This window comes from Peromyscus leucopus, chromosome 7 (assembly GCF_004664715.2).
Source record: "Peromyscus leucopus breed LL Stock chromosome 7, UCI_PerLeu_2.1, whole genome shotgun sequence".
In the NCBI taxonomy this organism is placed as follows: domain Eukaryota; kingdom Metazoa; phylum Chordata; class Mammalia; order Rodentia; family Cricetidae; genus Peromyscus; species Peromyscus leucopus.
Genome location: NC_051069.1, coordinates 42,834,503 through 42,856,415, shown reverse-complemented (window position 1 = coordinate 42,856,415; position 21,913 = coordinate 42,834,503). Strand labels below are relative to the sequence as shown.

The window sequence follows — 21,913 nt, the reverse complement described above, 5'->3', positions numbered from 1 at the left end:
ACAAATAATCTTGGACTTCAGACAGATTGCAAGAGGTGATGGCAGTGTCATTCCCCCCACCTCTTCGTGTGCACACGTGTGCGCGCACACACATATGATGCTGGCTGTATAGATACAAGTCCATGTGGGCACAATACTGGGTCTGTTCTTTGTTGTTACTGATGTTTGCATTTCTGTTTTTCAATGATCACAATGCTATTTGGAGAACTCAATGTGCCTGACTTGCATTCCAGCAGTGTTTGGTTGAAAAGCAACTTAAATCCAGACCGTCAGCTTCTGCTAAGGGAATTAGGGTCTCTGTTCAGTATAATAAATGATCCCAAGACAAATATATTTCTTTTTTTAATCCTGCATGGTAGTATATCCTCTTTCCAATACAGAGTCTGGCTCTATTTAGTTTGTCTGATTGCTTTGAAGAACAAGACAGGTTGACTCTGGAAAAACTATGGTCCTCTATTCATTAACGTGTCAATAATACTCAGCCCAGGCATATTGACAGCGGATTAGCTTGGGCTGAGTCTGTGTACAAGACCAATGCCTTCTTTAACCCAGCTTGTTTCCAGATCAATACACCCATCAGCATTCGAAAATTAGCCCAAGATGAGATTCCAATACTCGAGATGGTGTGTCATGGGAAGAGGGCACCTAGCCAAGTCACAGATGTAAACACCTGGCTATGGATTAAACATTTTCCATTAGTTTGGACGTGAGTGAGGATGGATGTAGACTGTATCCCCTCCCTTCCTCCTGTTGCCCCACCTCCAAAGCATTCAATCTTCTTTCTTGGAGCTCATGTAAGATCTTTGTACTATAATTCCAGATATTTCCTCCAGCAAGCATTCATTAAATGCCCAATGTATACAAACCAATCTACTATTTAGGGCAGGAACATACAGTTGTGTGCAAGGAGATGTAGAAGAAAAAACATTGACTAAAACCTGGCTTCTTGTTTTCTAAGAGGTCTTAGAATTGTCCCTTTCATTCCCTTTCTCATTCCATGATGGTGCCACTTCCTGCAGCAAGCCTCTGGTCAAAGCTCCTACCTTTTCTGGTCATTGAAAGACATTCTGCCCAAGGAAGTACTTTAGAGGTACTGCCTAGTAAAGATCAAGGATGGCTTCCCTGGAGCATTCACCAAACTTCCCTACAGAACTGGGACTCTTATCTTTTATTTTGTCTACCTATGTACTAGGAAAATCTATTGTATTCCGAGAATGTATACACGCTCAAACAAAAATCTCACATAGCAGTACCTAGGCTGCTATTTATAATGCACTCAAACACCAGCTATGCAATTCTATTTTAAAATGCTATTTGCACAAAGTTCTTGAAAAAAAAACTCATTTATATAACCAATAAAAGAAAGAAAACATAATTTCCTTTGGTTAAAAAAACAATAAGTGAAAGTTATAAAACCTGACGTGACCATATTCTGCCATAGCCTGATAGCTTTCGGGGTATGGCTGCCATCACCACTGACTAAGCTGTACCCAAGTGTCCCCATATCCTAACTGCTCTCTTCTCATGGCTGCTCACGCTACCCTGCTTCTCCCAGTTCTGATTCATGACCCTGATTTGCTTTCTTCACCTTTCACTGAGACTACCCCTCACTCTTCCAATTTGTCCTTCTCATCCCTCCTCATTTTTTCTCTCTCAGCAGTTACCCGGGTCTTCACCTTACTCTCATGCATACTGTCAGGAAAGCCGGCTGCAAGAAGGACTTCATGGCCCTGCCTGACACTTGCCATCTCACTGGTAAAGAGAGCCAGGGACCAAGATGGGGGCTGTGGAGAGGGAACTCCAACCTAGAATTTCACTTCCCTGGATTTTCAGTTCTGAGAGAACAAACAAGTATGTAACCTACTGTAAAACATGACTAAATGTTTAAAAATATCAGTAGTATTTAAAAAAAAATCAAAGGGAACATTCAATAGCACAGTGACTAACAGGTAAATACTCCTCCATGGGCCAAGCTTCCTAGTAAATGCTTTAGTTCATCTGTGTGTAAAATGTAATCCCAACCCCACTCCTCACATTCACCCCATTTCACACAAGAGGCCCCTGGGGGGGCAGCAATACTTGTTTTAGGTCTTTCCATCAAAAAGCAGATAATGTGACTCAAAACTGTTGTTCAATAACTAAGAATCCATCTATTTGTTAAGTGTAGTTTGCTGCCCATGGGCCAGTCTGATTTTGAGGCGTGTAAATGACAGCTCCATGATGTGAGAAACAGAGAGAGTAGAACCTACAGAAATACCACAAGACCCACCCAAACACCAGCAACCCCCACCAAGAAAACTGTGTGCCTAACAAAGTGCAAACAAGAAGAGCAGAGAACAGCCAAGCAGGGACCCTGAATCCAGTCTTATAGCAGAGACACGGGGAGATAATCCTGGTTGGATGAGGAAAGAAGAAAGTACAGTACGTGTGTGTGTGTGTGTGTGTGTGTGTGTGTGTGTGTGTGTGTGTGTGGTGGTTGAGATAAGTTCCTGGGGTGAGGTAAGATCACTGCTGCCTGGCTCTGCTGTCACTGAAGGCTGGTCTAGGGCATGGCACATATACTGCAACAGAAGAACATTACAATTCTGGTCTTAAAATAAAGCAAACTTGTAGTTGGATGCAACATTTTGAAAATGTTAAAAGGAGGAAAAGCAATAATTAGAAGATAATTTTGTACAAAAAATATTATTGGAATACAAGAAAAATTAGTTCAACTCAGCAAGCAAATTATTGTAACGTTTAGTGTCTAGCTGCAAGATGATGACCAGAAAAGTGTGCTTGCTGGGGAGAAGAGCAAGGATCATCTTGGTTTTGGATCATGGAAAAAACAGTAAACATTGACATTCCCAGCCATCCATTTAGGCCTCCCAGCCAAGCCCCACTCACCTTGTACAATGAGGTGGACCCTGGAAGTCTTAGGGTGGTTGTCTGTCTGTACTGAACAGGTATAAGGGCCCTCGTCATACACATCCACATTCTGGATCTCAATGCTGTACTGGGTCTGGGTGTTACTCAGGAGGACCACACGAGGATCTAGGCACCACTTGTCATTTCCAGCATAGAGGATGGTACTGCGGTTTAGCCAAGCCACCCGGGTGACTCGGTTGTCAATTGTACACCTGCAAGACAAAGCCAGACAGATAAGTGAAAGGACCAGAGAGAAAACAGAGGCTGTTAGAGTCAGGCTAGCATACCTCCTCATGCCTTATTTCCCCCCTTCATATCTAGTTGGCAGACATGCATTTCCTGTTTGTTTTGCTATGGGTAGAACGTTCCAGAACTCACCAGTAGGGCACTTGTAGGATTGTGGCTTTAGAATATCCGATTATCCTAACTTTCTAGATTGTGAGGAGTTTAGTTCCTCTAAAGACACAGGGGGAAATGACCATTTCAAATAACCTCTGAGAGCAAACCCAAGGCATCTTGCATACTCAGAATGTGTAGAATGTCAGAATACGACTGGCCCTCCTAGCTCAGCTCTAGGATCCCCGTGATATGGACAGTGATAATCCCCATTGTCACTGTCTGGGTATTTGGGATGTGCTAAGCTGTTCAATACTTGCAACAGCCCTGTGGGGTGTATTTTATTGGAAAAAGAATTCAGGCACAAGGATGCTAAATGCTTTTCCAATTCACAGTTAATATGTGCTGGCTCAGAAACCGAGCTTTAACTACAAACCATCCTTCCACTCATCTCAATATAGCAAATTCTAACAGAAGGCTTCTGAAGTCAAAACTAAATACGGACCACCACTATTGCTATTTATCTTCATTATACCCAGGGCAGAAATGTTCAATTATTGCTAGACTAAAGACAGTTTCTAAAATCTCAAAACTGTTTTGCACATATAAAAATAGATTCCCTTTCTTTTTATTTCTGCATCTGGAGTCCTCAAGTTGTGGAAGCTTCCTTTTCTTTTCTGTACTTTGAAACCTCCCAGTAACTCTTGCCAAGTCTCCATCAGATCTATCTGTCTGTATTCATTTCCCTCTCTTGTTACACCAAGTATGTCCTGTGGCCTAAGGCTAAATTCACAAACACAGTGTCCTGCTCCTTACATTACAATGCTGGGAATGGCTGTGTTGCATGGTCTGTATAATGATGCCTCAAATGTCTGCACTCTTTTCATGTATAAAGTACTGTCACATTCACACTGTCTCATTAGGTTCCTGCAACAAATCTTGGAGGAAGATGCTCAAATCCGTTTCCTGTTCCGAAGACCGGGGCTTCAGAGTTCCAACTCACCTAGGTCTTATGCAGTGAAAGAGAAAGTGCTGAAGACAGCCCCGCCCCCCTTGAATATCTCATTCCTAGCACTGGGTGTGCCTCACAGTGTGCAAAGGTGACCTTTTCAGTGGGAAGGTATCATGGTTTACTTTGATTGCCAACTTCACTGGCTTCAGAAATTCTTGGAAACTAATAAAGCATATACACAGGGTTATCTCTGAGAAGAGTAGGGGGAAAAGGGAAAGATCTGCTAAGAATTTGGGGGTCACCATCTCAAGGGATGCCACAGAGACATCCTCTTTCTCTGATTCTTGTTGCTATGACATGAACTGCTCTGCTCCGGCCTCCTACCTCACCAAATATGATGGACTTGCACCTGTGAAACCATGAACTACAATAAACCTTGCCTTCTACAAGTTGTTTCACTCAGGTATTTTTCCACAGTGTCAGAAAGCCAACCCGAAATGTCTTTGTGTCTGTTGAATCCTCAAAGTGGTCGGTTACCATTAAAAGAAAAAGGGGGGAAAAAAAAAGAGCCAAGTGCTGCCAATGAGCCCCTACACTTCCTGCTTCCTGACAACCACTGTACGTCACTCAGGCACAGGTGGACATTTTGCTGAGAGTGAGTGCTTATGGGGAAATCTGCCCAATCAGAAGGGTCCAGCAGGTTTGCAGCACTTAGGGGATTTTCTGGCAATGCTGGAGAAATAGAGGGTGTGATGTTGACATATGGCATGAAAGTGATAGAAGACCCAACTAGGGAGATGCCAGGATACTAGCTCAAAGCATGGGCATGTGCCACTTACATCAGAATCACATGTGTAGCATGAACCTTAAAAGGTTTTATTAATAAAATCAAACCCAGGCCAGGTATTGGGGTGAATGCTGGAAGGTCAGAGAAGCACAACAAGCCACAGCTACCTCACCTCGCCAGTTCCTCAGCTGGTCCTGTTTCCTCAGACTGGAAGCCTCGAGTCCTCATCAGAATGAATCTCAGCTGAACTGCTGCTAGAAGCCTGAAAGCTTAACCAGCCAAATGCTTAACCAGGCCAAATGCTTCTAGTTTCTGATCCTCATGCCTTATATACCTTTCTGCTTTCTGCCCCACTCCCTGGGATTAAAGGCTCACTTTCTGGGATTAAAGGTGAGTGTCACAGGCCTGGCTGTTTCCAATGTGGCCTTGAACTCACAAAGATACAGAGGGATTTCTGCCTTGTGAATGCTAGGATTAAAGGTGTGAGTGCCACCATTTTCTAGACTAAGTATCTAGTGGCTTTTCTGTTCTCTGAACCCACATGAGTTTATTAGGGTACACAATATTTTGGGGAACACAATACCACCACACACATGAAAGGTTGGTAAGCTCCACCATTCCTTATATTACTGATTCAGTCTTTGAGAACCCAGAAGCATCAAGTTATAACAAGAACTCAGCTGAATCAAATATAGACTGGAGTTGGAAAGTTACTGATATAGAACAGTGCATCCAGGACCATCTATATAATTTATGGAGCCTGAGGCCAAATGAAAACATCAAGACCTCTGTCAGTGAGAAGGTCCAGATGGCAAGAGTGGAGCGCCAAACCAAATGTGGGTTTGCAAATCAATAGTCATGAAGCCAGCTCTACTGCTCCTCAAACTTGTAAACTGTGAGGGGAGGTTGCTGAAAAATAGGTTCTGATCTGGTACACCAGAGGTAGGGTCTGAGACTGCGCTCTCTCTCTCTCTCTCTCTCTCTCTCTCTCTCTCGCTCTCTCTCATTTCTATATGTATCCTAGGCTACCAATTTTAAACTCAGTCCTTCTGCTTCAACCTCCAGAGTACTAGGATCACAGGCCTGTTTCATCATGCCTGATTTAAGGTTCTGTTTCACCTAGGCATTCACCTAGAACCCTGGGCCATTCTTTGGGGTGATTTTATTTGGATGTGAATTGTATTAGTGTTTGGGAAGCTGTGAGACTACACCTCACTGCTAACATGTGGCAGGCAAGCAAGCAGCTTTTACATCACAAACAGCATCACCATCACCTGGGAGCTTGTTAGAAGTGCAAAATCCAAAGCCCAACATCAGAAGCAGTGAATCAGAAACTGCATTTTAATAAGCTCTCCAGGTAACTTGATTGCACAGTGATGCTTAGACTGGTCTAGACAATATTCCAAGCCTCCATTTTGGCTTCAAGGAAAACTTCCAGAACACACTGAGAGTGTCCAAGACAGAGTGAGAGATCCTTGACAAAGGAAACTCCGGATGGTGCTCCCTTTCTTTCAAATCTCACAGAACAATGGTCTTCATCTTGGGCTTCATTGACTAAAACCTGGCTCTGAAATCACAACTGCTTTGAAAACCCGAAGTACAACTCATTCCACAGCTCATTTTACTAGAAACAACTTTTACAGTAATAACTTTAAGGGAAAACCCTGTTCTCAATGTTGCTTGGGTTCAAGCAGGTTACCAGAAACTTACATTCATGGCCAATGCTTGCTGAACACATATCTCTGCTTGCTAAGTATTGTGCAAGCCTATTCCATGAACTATTAGCATCTCAAAAACTTGGCTACATTGATTTGTTGTTGCTAACCGACAGATCAAGTTAGCCGAGCCTAAAAAACATCTATATAAGGAAATCACAGTGATATTAACATTTTGTTTTACTTTTCACCTTCGATGTTCTCTAATGTCCTTACAAGACCTCAAACATATTTAAACCCCAGGTTTTCAGACTCAGTTTTCATCAGAATAACTGGCTGATAGCACGCCACAGGGATAGCTGGGTGGTTCTGGGTGGGGGACTGAGATACTGCAATTTGTTGTAACCCCAAGGGTGCCCATAGTGGAGGGTGATGGCCTGGAGACCACACTGTGAGGACCACTAATTCAGAGATCTGGTTTCTGCTGAAATGAGAACAACAGAGTGGATGGGGTTAGGAAATGACTCTTGTCAGAAACAATTTTCCATTACTTTGCCGGAGAAAACTTTCTTGTAACCAACGTGTACTGGGAAGCCAGAAGCAGATGCTTAGTGACTTTTTCTCCCAGTAGCTGAAATTAAAGCAGATAGCAGTTAAATGCCCATGGTGCAGGAAATGCTGACCAACAGACCCTGAGCCATGGGCACAGTTGTTGACACCCACTGCTCAGGCTTCTCACAGCCTTCAGGGATACCACAGGGACTCAATTTTCAGAGGTAGTACCAAATGGATGTCCTGGGCTACCCATAGAGGTCTAATTATTGAATACGGACTGAAGGAGAAGCCTTCTCATCACACTACATCACTTTACAGGGCCCAGGGTGGTTCCTCAGCAAACAAGCTAACACTCCAAATGCAGCCAATTTCCAGCACAGTTATGGAGTCCCTATGATACACTACACTGAAAAGTTGGCATAGTTTCAGCTGCGGTTTTGGGCACATCCAAGGTCATGTTGAGATGTCCAAACTGTCACTGCTGTGTATCAGTCTTGCTGAGTCTCCGTGGAATTAACACAGGCGTCTGCAGAGATGGATCACAAAGGTAACTCGCCAGCCAACTCCTGTCACCTGCTCATACCTGCCCCCATCTATCTGTCTCATTTATCCAGTCTCTATAACAATGCAGAGGAGACATTTCTTCCAGGAAAAAAAAAGTGAAACAGATAATTGCTCCTCAGCCAGAGTGAGTGCTCAGTTGGTGGGGAGAGGCAGACATTAGGGTAGGAAATTTGGCCAACAGTCCCCTCTTTATAGACATGCCATGCCTCCAAAGAGTTCTACATAGTTATTCCTGAAGCACACCACTATTTCACCTTCCTTAGGAAGACATTAAAGATAGGATTCAATGAGAGTGAATAAGGTTTTAAACTTATCCTTCCCTGACAAACCAAGCAAGGGAAGCTGGAGCTGGACTCTCGTTAGAGAGCAGGAAACAGTCAGAGGCCAGCAGGACAGAGAAAGGAGAGAGGCGGTAGATGGAAAGCGTGGGGTGGGTGTTCGGCACACCAGGAATGTGTCATGAAGAGAACAAGAGCTAGAAACTGCTCCCATAGGGCAGGTCTCCAAGGCAACAGCTCAAAGGATGCCCTTGCTGGAAGCAGCAGTGCCAGGAGAGGGTTCCAGTTCTTCTTTCTTTGTTACTTCCTTTTTAGCTCATCTGCCTATGTCTGACTACACCGTGGAAATAGAAAGGAGGCACCTGGACACTTGGTTGGAACATCTGGACTGACCAGGTCATGGCCCTTCCTATACCTTACCTCAGTTCCAATTTCTTCCCATTTTCCTTGCAAGAATCCCTCTGATAGCCGGATAGTACCCACTGTCTTGGATCAAACCACTTTCTATATAAGAGCTCTGTAGGCTCTGTAGTCTCTCTCTCTGTCTCTCTGTTTCTCTCCCTCTCCTCTCTCTCCCTCTCCTCTCTCTCTCTCTCTCTCTCTCTCTCTCTCTCTCTCTCTCTCTCTCTCTCTCTCTCTCTCTCCTTCTCAAGCTCCAACCAATGAATAAACTTCTCTCTACAACCTTCTGTCCATGAATTTCATTCTTTGAATTTGTAAGAGTCTGAAAGCCACTGGCTAGGGGTGGCTTTGGTGGCCAAGATCAGAGAAAGGCTCTACAGTTCTCACAGACACACTCACATTCCTGTGTCATCATATCTCCCAGTATCTAGAGATATACCAGCCTCCCACTTCAACATCCTCCCTCCTGTTTTGATTTGGGTATGAAACAGACCCCAGGAGACTTTTGTGTTACAGCCTTGGGTCCCAGCTGGTAGATCCAGCCCCAAAGATGTTTGGAACATGGGGTCTCTGTCCCTTGTGGTTTCCTGGCTACCATGAGGTGAGCAACTCGGTTTTCTGTACCCTTCAGCTATGATGGTCTACCTCATCACAGTCTAGAAACAACCCATCTGCCATCCATGGACTAGAACCTCTAAAACTGTGAGCCAAAGTAAGTCCTTTCTTCCCTGAGTTATTTCCAGGGGTATTTGACACAAGGACACATTTAACACACTGCCCAAAGTGACTCTCATACCAAGATAGAACAACCCCCTTTGTGTGTTCATACCCAAGGCCTTTAGAGGGATGTCTACAACTCGCTACTCTATCTCTAACGTGCCCTGACAGACAGGCAGCCTGAGGGCTCGACCACCAGCTCAAAACACATCCGAGCCTTTGGTATTTGGGTGTATGGCTTTCTGTCATCACTACATCAGCTCTCCCTTCTGCATGAGACCCTCATTGACATCCCATAGCCTGGCCTTGCCAACATCCTGGAAGAATCCTGACAGAGGAAGAAGGGCCAGAGAGACATCCAGTTGCCTTTTTTTTTTTTTTTAAAAAAAAAAAAAAAAAAAAAAAAACTAGGCCAGTGTCCTCTTTATGTGCATATGTAACTCTCTGTGTTATGAACATTCTTCCTGTGGAGAGTACACAGAGTCATCTAAGGGTCTATCCTTTGAGACTGCCCTGCACATATGAACGGCCAGAGCATCATCTATGGTGATGGAAAGCCTCACGTGCAGTTGGCCAGAAAAGGATACAGCCGTAGGAGAACAAACTCAACCACAAACCTCTAGGACACAGGGTGAGGCAGAGAATGCTTCCAAATTTGTAATTGTCTGCAGCTGCATTTACTGCCCCAAAGAAGATTTAAAGTCCCCCGATGTCTTCAACAACGAGCAGTAATTGTGTTTTGGTAGAGAGGAGAAGTACAAAGTGGTGAAGCAAGCCCAGAACACACGTCTCAGAAACCAAACTACATAAGTGTGAACTTGGGTGGCCTCACACTGCTTTTGGAATCAGGATGAGAAAAGAGAAAGATAAGAACTTGAAAACTGAAAGAAAATTAGGTTAAAGGGGTCTGTTTGGAGCCTCCTAAAGACAGGCAGAGTGTTGAAAAAAAAGAGAAGGATGATTGAAGAAAGGAGAGAAAAGCCATGCCTGGCCTCTTGTGATAGCACTTGCCTGAGGATCTGACGGCAATAATGGATCCAGACAGTGTGCAATCCACCAGCTCCTCCTATCAAATGGCCCTTTAACTGCTATTGAAAGGCGGCACGCTTGAGACCACAGCAAAAAAAGGTGCCTCTGTCCTTCACAGCACCTGGTCACAACTGTCCCTTATCACACAGAAATGCTTCAGGCACCTCCAAGTTGGGCTCCCCTCACTTTTTGCACATGCTCTACCCACCTCAAACTTCACAGCAACTATCGCAACTTGGGTGGCCTGAGATACCTTCACTCAGACCCAGGGCATTGGAGCCCTTGTGTGAGCCTTCCATACCTGCTTCTCTGAGGAAGTGTTTTCCAGGGAAAATCAGGCAACAAAGGTACCATGTCTCATTGCTGATCCAATGGAAATTCAGAGGCCAGAGGACACCTCAGATCTCTAGAGTAAGAGACATCCCCAGTAGTGACCTGGCTTATTTTGAACCTCCTAGTTAACTTTTAGAATCTACATTCATGTTCTTATTTACAAATTTGAGTTGGACCTTGCAGACAAAATTTCCAGTTCTCCTCAGTTCAAACTGGCCTTCCTTCTCCCAAGCAGTACTGGTTTGACTTTAAATAACAAAAGCAGCATACAAATGACATCCTCCCTCACTGTGAAGATAATGACCAGGCTGGCCATGCCTCAGTGGAAACAAAGGCCATGCTTGTGATGGAGAAGAAAAGGCAGTGGAGGAGGACAACCAAACCAAAGCAGCTGGACACATAGCATGCTGTGCCTGTGGCTCCATGCTGCCAGGACACAGCTGTGGTTGTGGGAGGGATGGGAAGAGGAAGGGCACATGGCAAAAGTCTGGCCACTGGAGTGAAAGTGTCTCCTTTCTGCCTCAAAGGTCTCAGAGTTACTTCACAGATTGTGTTTAAGTCATCTGTGGTGAAAATAACTTTTCTCCTCCACAGAGTCAAGAAGAGATCCATGCATAGAAAAGTGTCTCTCTGAATACCAGAGAGACCCTAGCAGGACTCCTCTATGTTCTATTACATGGACACCTCCCTCATCCAAGCTCTGTATGTTTCTTATATCCTTAATATAATTGTAAATTCTTGAAAGGCAACACCTAGGCCTTATTTCCTTGTGTGTAGAGTCCAAGGTACACACCAAGCATCTGCCTACTGATTATTTGAATGGTGCCCCCCCCCCCATTGTTTACAAATTTCAAGAGGAAAAGGATGTGAGGACTATGGCCACTAAAGGTCTGAGTGAATATAAGAAGGATTTATAAGAATAAATACATGACATGCAGTGGTGGCACACACCTTTAATCCCAGCACTTGAGAGGCTGTGAGTTTGAGGCCAGCCTGGTCTATAGAGCAAGGTAAGGGACAGGCACCAAAACTATACAGAGAAACTGTCTCGAAGAACAAAACAAAACAAAGCAAAACAAAAGAATAAATACACTGTGTGTCTCTAAGAACCCATATCTGCAAACATGATTGTATATGCCACCATCCATACTTCCTCATAAGCTCAAAGGAGGCAGTCTCCTGCTCCTCACTAATGCCTTGGGGACAAAGCAGGAAGACTTTTCTTTGTGGACTTCCAGCAAGGCTGTCCACAAGCACATCTACCCACCTGTCCTTTCTATCTAAATCAAATAAATCAGCACTGCTACAAAAAACTCAGTGGAGTTTGGTGGGCAATTACTTTTCTAAAATGAATAGCACAGCATTTTGATTCGTACTGGTAACAAAAACTCAATATCAATCCCAATCCCAAAGGAAGCATGGGATAACTCCATAGGTCACATGATATTTTAAGTTACAAATCCCATAAGTCATTCTTTATTCATCCATGGTCTATCTACGTATAAAGAAAGATTTCATAGTTGGTATTAGATGATGTGGGCAATGTGAGGGTGTCTCCACCATGGCAAAGTGTAAGGGTCTTGGCAGGAATGAAGACAACACAGACATCTTGGGCGTCTCTCCTTGGCTATCAGACTATTGAAACAATGAGTCCCATTGGAACTGGAATTTCCCCAGGGGTCTCATGTTGGGAGAAGGAAAATGATGGACTTCTGGTACAAGTCACACAGCGAGCTCATTTTCCAGAATAAGACTTCATACACTTCTGACAGCATATCAGAACTCATTGCAAGGAAAGACTAGACAAGAGTGAGGGGCAGGATTATATCTTGACCATGACTTTATTTGTGCATTCTTTAATTTTTTTTTAATTTTATGTACATGGATGTTCTGCTTGGATGCATGTCTGTGAATCACATCTGTTGCTGGTGCCTATGGAGGTCAGAAGAGGACTTTGGATCTCTTAGAACTAGAGTTGTAAGCCACCATGTGGGAACTGAGAATCAACCTACCCTCAGTTCACCAGAAGAGCAGTTGGTGCTCTTAACCACTGGACCATACCTGTTAAACATAAACTTCATGTCTGAATCTCACAGATGGACTGGGGAGGACAGCATAGGCTCTTGTTCCTCTTCCCCATGTGGCCACATTGACTAAGTCACCATTGCCTGATTCTCACTGTTACTATCTTTTGAATCAGGCTCTTGAAGGATGGGCTCTTAGGACTGCCAAGGTCCACAACCTCCTTTATTCCCTGGGTATCAAAGCCAAACAACATAAAAAATTTTCCTTTCTATTCACTTCTTTATTGTATTCAAAATAGGCCAAACATGGAGAACAGCCATTCCTAAGGGGCACAGTCTAAATGCACTCATATTCATCACATTCATGGAAAATATGCCTTGAACTCAACTTGTCATTTGACTTTGGCTCAACTGGGTGAGACCTGGGAAGCTCCACTCCACCCTCTCTGATGGTTTATTTAGACAGTACTTGTATAGAGAAGATACATCTCGGAGGGTGTTTCCAGAAGAAAACAAGAGGAGGATCAATGGACTAAGGAGGTCAGATCCTTGCTCATCAATTTGAAATAGTATCATCCAACCCACCAAGGACCTTAATGGAATAAAAAATAAAAGAAAGGCAAGACTTTCTCTCTGTTTGAGCTAAAATATTCATCTCCTCATGCTCTGGAAAAACTTTCTCTTCAGGTTATCAGGTCTTTGGCTTGTATTGAAACTTAGAGTAGAGTTGTAAAATAATGCCTATAATCGCTAAACAAGTAACACATAGGCAGATGATGACAGACAGATGAATCCCATTGGCTCTGTTTCTCTGAAGAACATTGACTGCCAGATACACCCAATCCACATGTTTCAGGCATGGAATGTATTGTGTGCAATGGTCTACCTCTTCCCTGGTTGTCTGAACACTGTACACAGTAGACTTTGGTGACTTGAGGTTTTATGTAGAATGCCCCTTCCATACTGACTTTTATGAAAATTCTTATCCCTTGGTCTTCCTAGGCCAAGTTTAGAGATTATTTCTTATTCCAATACTTTTTTATTTTCAAGGCTTTTTTTGTCCTCTGAGTACTCTTCAAACATACTTCATTGTGTTGTGTATTACAGGCAATATGTTCATGGTTCATCCTTTTGTGTTATATGCAGCTCTGGGAAGACAGAAAACACATTCAGATTGAACATCTCTAATCTGAAAATATGAAATCCAGAATGCCCTAGAATTTGAAACTTTGTGGGTGCCAACTTGATGCCACAGTGGAAAATTCCATACTATAAAATGTTCTCTCATAAAAAAAAAATATTTGGATTACATAAAGTCACTTTCAGGGTACAGGGCATATGTGAAACATTAATGAATTTTGAATTTAGATTTGGGTGCCATCCTAAGACATCTAGTTGTGTATATTGCTAATATTCCAAAATCTAAACAAATCTGAAATACATCTGGTCCTAAGCATTCTAGTTTAGGGATGCTCAACTACTATTTGCTTATCTAGTCTACTCCTTGACACTCTCCCACCCCAAAATGACCTCTGGTAGTAATATCAGAGCAACTTAAATCTTGGTGAGTGTTCAGATGGCTATGAAGATGGAGGCTTGTTATAATAGTGGTTTAGGCAGGGATGGATATGAACAGGCACAAGGGTGTGAGAATAAGTCCTCTAGGATCTGAGAGTAAAGTACATAGAACAGAAAGCTTTGACAGGAGAGATGGAATGCAGTCAGTGAGTCTGCACACAGTTATGTCTGTGTGCCCCTGGACGCCACAGTGCACTGACTGGTGTTATCACATCAAGGGGTGCCTTTGCCCTCCAGCATCCAGCTGTTTTGTTAAGCCAATATGAAGCCATGGACGAAGACAGCAGAGGAAAGGAAAGAGATCAAGTGCCAGAGGCTACGCTCCTCTTTCAAAAACCACAGCCGGTGCCAGAGACTCTTTCTACGTAGCAAGGCTCACTTCCTGGAGGGAACTAGGGACTTCTTCCCCTGTCCCTCCCATTTCCAGTGTCCTGGCTGTCCTTTGTTATTTACCAATGCCATGGCAGCACCTTTGTAAAAACCACTCTAATAAACTCTCCTCAAGTAAGGCAATTTGAGCATATCATTTCTTGCCTATGGAATCTCTGATCACTGTAGGTAGAGTGATTCTGCCCAGAGAAAGACTCTCACTGCATCCCGAGGCCAGAAAGTGGCCAAAGTACCTACACAAAGCATACTGCCCAGACTAGCTCAGAGTGTCGGCAAGTTGTCTTTTTTTCTCCAGTGGACAGACAGCCCAAGGAATCAAGAAGGGAGCTGGGCAAAAGAAAGTTTCAGGAAACAATTCCATCCATAGTCTTGCCTTTGTGTTTAACTCTTTCATCCTGTTCTCACTAACTGGTCTGTGTAAAGCTGCTACCTGAGATGAGATTTCTTCATGTCTCTTTATCTGCCAACAAGTCATGTCCAGCTTGACAGAGCACCTAGTGGAAAAACTGTAGCAAATGCAGTCCTAAGTGGACACTTGCTACAATTACATTGGGCACAAAAAGAATTGATTTGGTGAGTAGGATGTATGTATGGGCTACACCAGCATATTATATATACTATATATTGGGAAAGGGGCTGGAAATGGCCGGCTTCCCCCTTGTCTGGCTTGGTGTGACTATAAGAGCTGCATCTGCTTGGCGGCCTTGCACATATCTATCAGTCTGGGATGAAGCCAGCCTGTATGTTACTTCTGATCCTATCCCTGGGGCTAATCTCATCTCCAGCACCCATTGCAAAGTATTTTCAGCCCTCCCCTAGGTATGTGTCTTGCTTCTGCTACCCATCTATCAATCACTTTGCAGTAATGTGAATATTTAGGTCTTGAACACCTCTGAGTGGGGATAAGCACAAAGCTTAGGAGACAAACCACAGTTGAGGCTAAGTGCTGCCCATACCATGTGCATGTATGACCTTGTGCATACATGATTGTACATATTATGGCCCTCTTTGGGGCGAGAAAGGGGAAAGAAGAAAGCAACCCGACTTGCATCCGAATGAAAAGCAGTCTGTGGGCTATGTCAACCTTATCAACAGGAAGGCAGGAGAGGCTCAGAGCTGCTCAGGGGACTCCCATGTTGGAGGGCAGTGAGGAGAGGGGGGGTTGTCTCTGTTTTCTCACTAAGTGACCTTGGCCACACACCATTTCACCTCCTGGCGGTGCCACTGTGTCTAAGTGATTGCCTGGGCTGGGGTGGAAGTGAGAGACAGCTGGAAAGTAGGCAAGCATCCTCCCTGGAGAGCAGTTGTCTAGTTACAAAGCCCCCTTCCTGCCATCCGAGTCGGAGAGACAGAGAAAGCAGGAGGCAGAACCAGCAAGAAGATGCAGCCTCAGTGGCTGGAAGCTTGTCCTTTTCCATCTATGACATGTAGAGCCTCTTTTTTTCCTGTGGTTTTTGAGGAGGAAGGGAGAACTCCCTGGGGTATAGAAAATGAGCACTCCTAAGGACTAGGAAATACAGGAATTACTAAGTGCAGAAAGCTCATTGGCTCTCTCTAGATAGTTAATTAAGGTGATGCAGTCCCCACAGGAGGAGCAGATGTCTCTAGGAAGATTAAATCTCCCGGTGGGAAGATGATGCTCTTGCTTAGCCTGCTCACTCCGTGTACCTGGGGAGCCATCACTGGTGCCCACGTTCTGTTGGATCTCCTCACTGGCCCTGGGTCAGCTGCTTCTTTGAACAGGTCCTTCAGCCAATTTGTTGTTAATGATGGGAAAAAGAACTCCAGCTTCTTCACTTCTCTTGCTTCTCTACCAGCAGCTGACTGTATTGGGGGGTCACAGTGAGAATCTTGGGGGCACAGGGAGACAGGAAACAGCAGACATGCTAAGCCAGCTCTGCTCTATCTGTATTATGTACAAGGACCGTGGGAAGATGTAAAAGTAACTCTCTTGACCCAGATGGAAAGGCCCAGAAGAATCTCAGAAGTGTTTTAACCCAAGGGAAAAATGTGTCTCAATTGCTAACCAAAGGTGTATGGCTAGAAGAAATCAGTCCTCTGCCTTTGATGACTCAGGTCTTCAGGGGAAAGATCTCAGAACTCAGTCAGGAGGAACTCAGGGCTCAGGTGGGCAGGGGAGGAGTGTGGACCACCTCAGGACTGTGATACATAGAGCAGCAGGCCAGGACGTGAAGAGAGGAAGCCAAGTCTGGTGTCTGATCTTAGATCTCCTGTGCTGTGCTGCCTACCAGCACAAGACCTGGCAGTGGTGTATGTTCAGCCTGGCTCTGTCGGGTCCCTTTAATCATCTCTTTGTGGCTTCCCAAGCTCCTGTGCTTCTGGTTCTACCCAGCAATTCCTGTTTCTATGTTCTAAGGCCCACCTTGAGGCTACAGACCTCTGTTCACACTTTCACACAGAACTAGGGTTTGCATCCTCCAGGCAGCTATCAGCAGGCTGCCTGTGGGGGACAGAAACTGCCTTAGCCATCTTCTAGGTCTCTGCCCGAGGCAGAGCTGGCACTTGGCTTCTGCCTTGCCCTGCCTCCTTGCTTCTGCTCTCTCTCCTAGGATGGTTTTCCTCATGTGTCTAGTCCTTACTTTAAAGGCTGCTTCTGGAGAATCAGCACAAAGACAGCCCTATCTGTAATTCTCATCCCTGCTTCCCAACTGGTAGAACCCGTAAGATGAGAGAATGAGACTGTTTAAGGTTGCATAGGAAAGTGAGTGGAAGGGAAAGGTGGGTTACTCTGTGGCCAGCTGCTGGGAGTAGGGGCAGATCAGGCAGTCCCTGCTTCTGCAGAAGGCACAGTAGCTACATAAATCCTGAAGCCAAGAGCAGTGGGCAGAGAGACGCAAACACAGCCAGCCTTCAGTTCTATAGAAGAATACTTGGTGGGAGACCCATGTGTGTGAAAATGTGCCTAGGCACGCAGAGAGCACTCCCTGAGAGACAAAGGTGCCTAATGCTATATATGTGGCTGCAAGATAAAGGGTCAGGTGTCTGGTCTGACAAAAATGGGCTATGTGATGCACAGAGCTAGAATGTGCAGAAACAAAGATCAAAGCCAGCTCTTATAAGCCTCTTTGTGCCACACTGTGGAGTATGTTCTAGGCTATAGTGTGAGCTGCTATCCCAAGGGCCTCAGGAGGCTGAATGGCAGAAATCATATTTGGAGATGATAAAGTAGCAGGCAGGAGAGAGGATGAGGAGGGTAGGGAAATCAGATACTGTCCAGCTACAGTGGGAATACCGAGCTTTGTACTTCTTAAGGATGGTATTTCTTCTTCTCAAATATGCTGCACTAACTCTTATCATCAGAGAACTGTCTACATAAATGTTCTCTTATAGCCTCACAGGATGAAGTTAAACAAGGCTGGCCAATGGGTTACGTGGAAGGGGTATTTGTGGCTCACAGGATCCCTACGTGTTCTTCAGGCCACTTAATAGCCTTTCTATTCACAATGGCATGGATAAACTGAGGTGTATTTGAAAAAAGTTTACTTATCCACTTATTTGTCTGTGTGTTCATTGAGTACTTACTATGTGACTGACATCATTGTGCTAAGCAGTTAAAGATTCATTACACAGGCAAAACGATATAGACACAGGCACATTCTCTTCCTGCAGAAGAGGAGAGGCCACAGTCCAGCCATGAAGAAGTGTGATACATTTCATGACGGGAGACGATGAGTGCTGTGCACAAAATACACAGGTGTGGAGGAAATAATCCCTAATCTGACGAGTCAGGGAAAGACTTGTAGAAGTGGCATTTATGTGAAAATTCTGCAAGCTGGGCATGTTCAGGAATATGGGAGGACAACTACCAGCAAGAAGCCTGGGGTCAAGTTTATGCAGCTATTTTTGTTTTGGAGACAAGGCTGCTTAGCTGTTTACATTCAAATGAGTATCTGCTTCTCTTGACTTCTTAACCCCAAATACAGTAGTAGTGTTTTGTGCCTGGTGAGATGACTCAGCGGGTGAAGGCACCGGCCACCAGGCATGACAGCCTAAGTCCGATCCCAGGACCCACATGGTAGAGGAGAGAACTGACTCTAGCAAGTTATCCTCTGACCTCCATACACATGCCAGGGGGTGTGCACACCTGCACACACACACTTACACTCATATGAAATAAACACACAATAAAACGAAATGGTGTTTGTGTGGCTGATGGGTTTAGGAATAGGTTAAGCAGTGAATACCCTGTGAGCTTGACAACACACTGGGCGTTACTCAGATTTTAACAAGGTCTCTACCATCTGGAAACTCCTGCATATTCACATACTTCATCCGATATCACCTCAGTACCCACATTCACATTCCAGAGGAAGAGGCAGCCGTCAGCCTGATTTCCATGAAGCGATGATATCCAAACTCTTGTTTCAATATCTAATCTCCTGAGATAAGCATGCTTCTTTTCTTGACTCAGTTTCCGCATGTATCAGTGTGGAAAATATAGTCTGCCCCACCCTGTTCTGGTTGTAGTGGTCAGAATGCATGCTGAAGGGAGATGATAAAGGCTTGTTTGAGAACAGGGAGGGGTTAATGTTTGCAAACCTGTGTGGAAACACACTTGTCCCCTGTCTCAAGTCTTATTTTCCAAGCAGCCAAATACATGCCCACATCGCCATGCTCAACATTACACATTTATTTATTGTGCTTCTATGCCTGCGGAGATGTGGTGCTCACTCTTCAGAACAAAACATATTCCTTACTCTCTGTATTTTTGGAGCTCATGATACAGAGAAGATAACAGCCACTTAAATGAGAGGAAGCAGGGGGCCTGCATAGGCAATTGGATGATAAACACCAGATGGATATGGAAAGAAACAAGCCCAGTTTTAACCCTCTGTGCACAGGCACAATCCAATCAAAGGCAGGAAGTTCCGAACAGAGGGCTATTTTCTTTCCCTGAGCCCAGCATCCCTCCCCTCCAGTTCAGGGCAAAGAGAGGCCATAACAGAGGCAAGGGGGAGCTAGTGAGTGAACAGTCATGGAATCTCAGCTCAGAAAGCAGTCCTTGGGGTCAGTGCTCTCTCTCTGGCATTCCTTCTACAGCAGTTTCATCCAAACAACATTGGTCAATTAAATACTCAAGTCCTTTACAGAAACTCCTGGTGGCTTTGCCCTTGATCCCTGTTGACTCGTCTCTGTAGGAAGGGATTCCAGTTGGGATATGGGAGTGTTAGTTCTTTCTCTTCACCATTCATCACTAATCATGAATCTTTCACAGTAAGCTCAAGTTGGTCCCAGGCAGTGTGCAAACTGAATAGGCCACCTTCTGTAGTGAGGGCAGGATAGGGCTCACTCCCACCTCATCTAGCTAGACAGACAGCTGTCAGATGCATTATCCTCTCTTACATGGTCTCTTGTCTCCAGCTCAAGCTTCAGCAGTCCACCATCTCTTGCTCTCCTGGAGGTCTGTGAAGGATGTTTCTAGACAATCTGTCCAAGCCTCACTTGTTCAAACCCCACAATGGCTCACACTGCTATGGGGATGCCATTCAAACAATTCAGAGAAATCCATCAGGGTGTGAGATCTGAGATACTACTCATGCCTCCAATCCCTTTTCCCTTCAGTCTCTGAATGACAGCCATAATCTGTTATGTGTTTACAGATTCCCAAGAATAGCCTGCTTGTGACTTATCAGCCATGTTCTTAATTCATTTCATGTTCTGTACTCACCACCATCTAGCCACCTCTCCACTTTCCTCCATCACAGGGATCCCTTCAGTCTCACCTTGCACCTTGTTACGTAGCCTCAGCATCACCTTCAGCAAGCCATATGGAAACTGTGAAGGCACAGCTAATGTACTTGCTCTGCCTGTCTTTTGTAACCTACCATATACCTACTATGCTTCCCATCACTATTTGTTCATGGACATCTCCAGTCGATCAATAGTGGTTGCTTGAAGTGAAGGGACACTGCAGCATGTGTCTATCCTAAACCAGGTGTCTTGAGACAATAGCCAGCCTCATACACAGCACAAATCCTGGACATTCTCCAATCCTTCTCCATGGTTACTCATGCTTGCTGCCAGGATCCTAACATGCTCGAATCTATACCACATGTGAGTCACACTCTTAGAAGTCACAAAGTCATGTTTTATGCTCTTTAAAAAAAAAGCCTACAGAAGAAGAAAGGATGCTGCAGATAATTCATGAGAGTGTTTTTGTTAACTAACCAGAAAAACAACACCTCAAACTGTCTTTGTGCCTGACAGCATTCAAAGCTCTTCCAGCTTTAATTAGTAGCTCATGGATTCACCCAAACAAAGCTGGGGGCAGAGGTACATCTCAAATCCTTGATCTGAGATTGAAAATGTGTTAGTGTGGGCAAGTCATTTGTCCCGCTGGGCCTCGGCTACTCTTTTTTTTATGTTTTATTTTTTACAAAACCAGGATGATGTCCAAAGTCCCAGCTGGGTAGGTCCGACCATGCCCGAGCTCCCACCTTGCTTTCCAGGGATCCATGCAGATGCTGCTAGCTATTCAGATTTGATGCCTATGTCCCATTCTCTGATAAGAAGGTATGTCTGTAACTCTTAACCATTCCAGTCTCTGCCCATGTGAGCAGAGAGAGCCAGAGTGGAAGAAGTTAGGAAAGAGATGTGGAGAAAAAGTGCAGAATTGGGAAATGGGGTGCCAACTGATGACATGAACAAATAATACATGGCTTCACCCCTTATGCAGATTCTCTGGGAGGGGAATGCAAGAGAAAGCATTTCATTTCACTCCCATAAAGCAGAGAAGAATAACACAATATTAATTAGAATATAAAAGCATGTGGTAAAATTGGTATCATGGTGGCTTCTTTAATGTTCTCACTGTGGGAACTCCAAAGTCAGGATGAGAAGGTGGTACATTTTCCTTCCTCCTCCTTGGGAGAGATCTTCAATTCTTGTCTGTTTTCTGAACTTACATGGCCAAGGTGATATTGCTTAGCATCTCTCTAATAAATCTAATGGATCTTACTTTCAAGACTTACTTCATTACCTCTCAATCCACTTAATCAACTACCTTCTAGATGCAAATGGTTGATTCTGTCTTTCCAGATGATTTCCCCTCACACTCCTTTCTCACTATTTAGAAAATGCATTCCAAGACCCCTATTGGGTGCCTAAAGTTGCATAACCCTAAACCTTATCTTTATTGAGATTTCGCCTGCTATACATATATACGTGCACACATACTGCGATCAGTTTAACTATTGAATTAGGCACAGTAGTAGATTAATAACAGAGGAGCTGGGTATAGCAGCACATGTCTATTCTCAGTATTCATGAGTCTGAGACAGAAGAATCACTGTAAATTCAAAGCTAGAATAGACTACAGAGAAAGATACCATCTCAAAAAACTCATAATAGCATAAAATAATTATAATATATTATAATAAAAGTCC

At 44.3% G+C, this 21,913-nt stretch overlaps 1 protein-coding gene across 1 annotated transcript in view; it reads right to left on the bottom strand.

Moving 5' to 3' along the window:
• The window catches only part of Ntm (neurotrimin), a 982,570-nt gene that overhangs the window by 183,940 nt on the left and 776,717 nt on the right, over positions 1-21,913 (bottom strand). Inside the window, 1 exon segment of the mRNA XM_028883058.2 lies at positions 2,887-3,119. Coding sequence (XP_028738891.1) covers positions 2,887-3,119 — 233 coding nt within the window.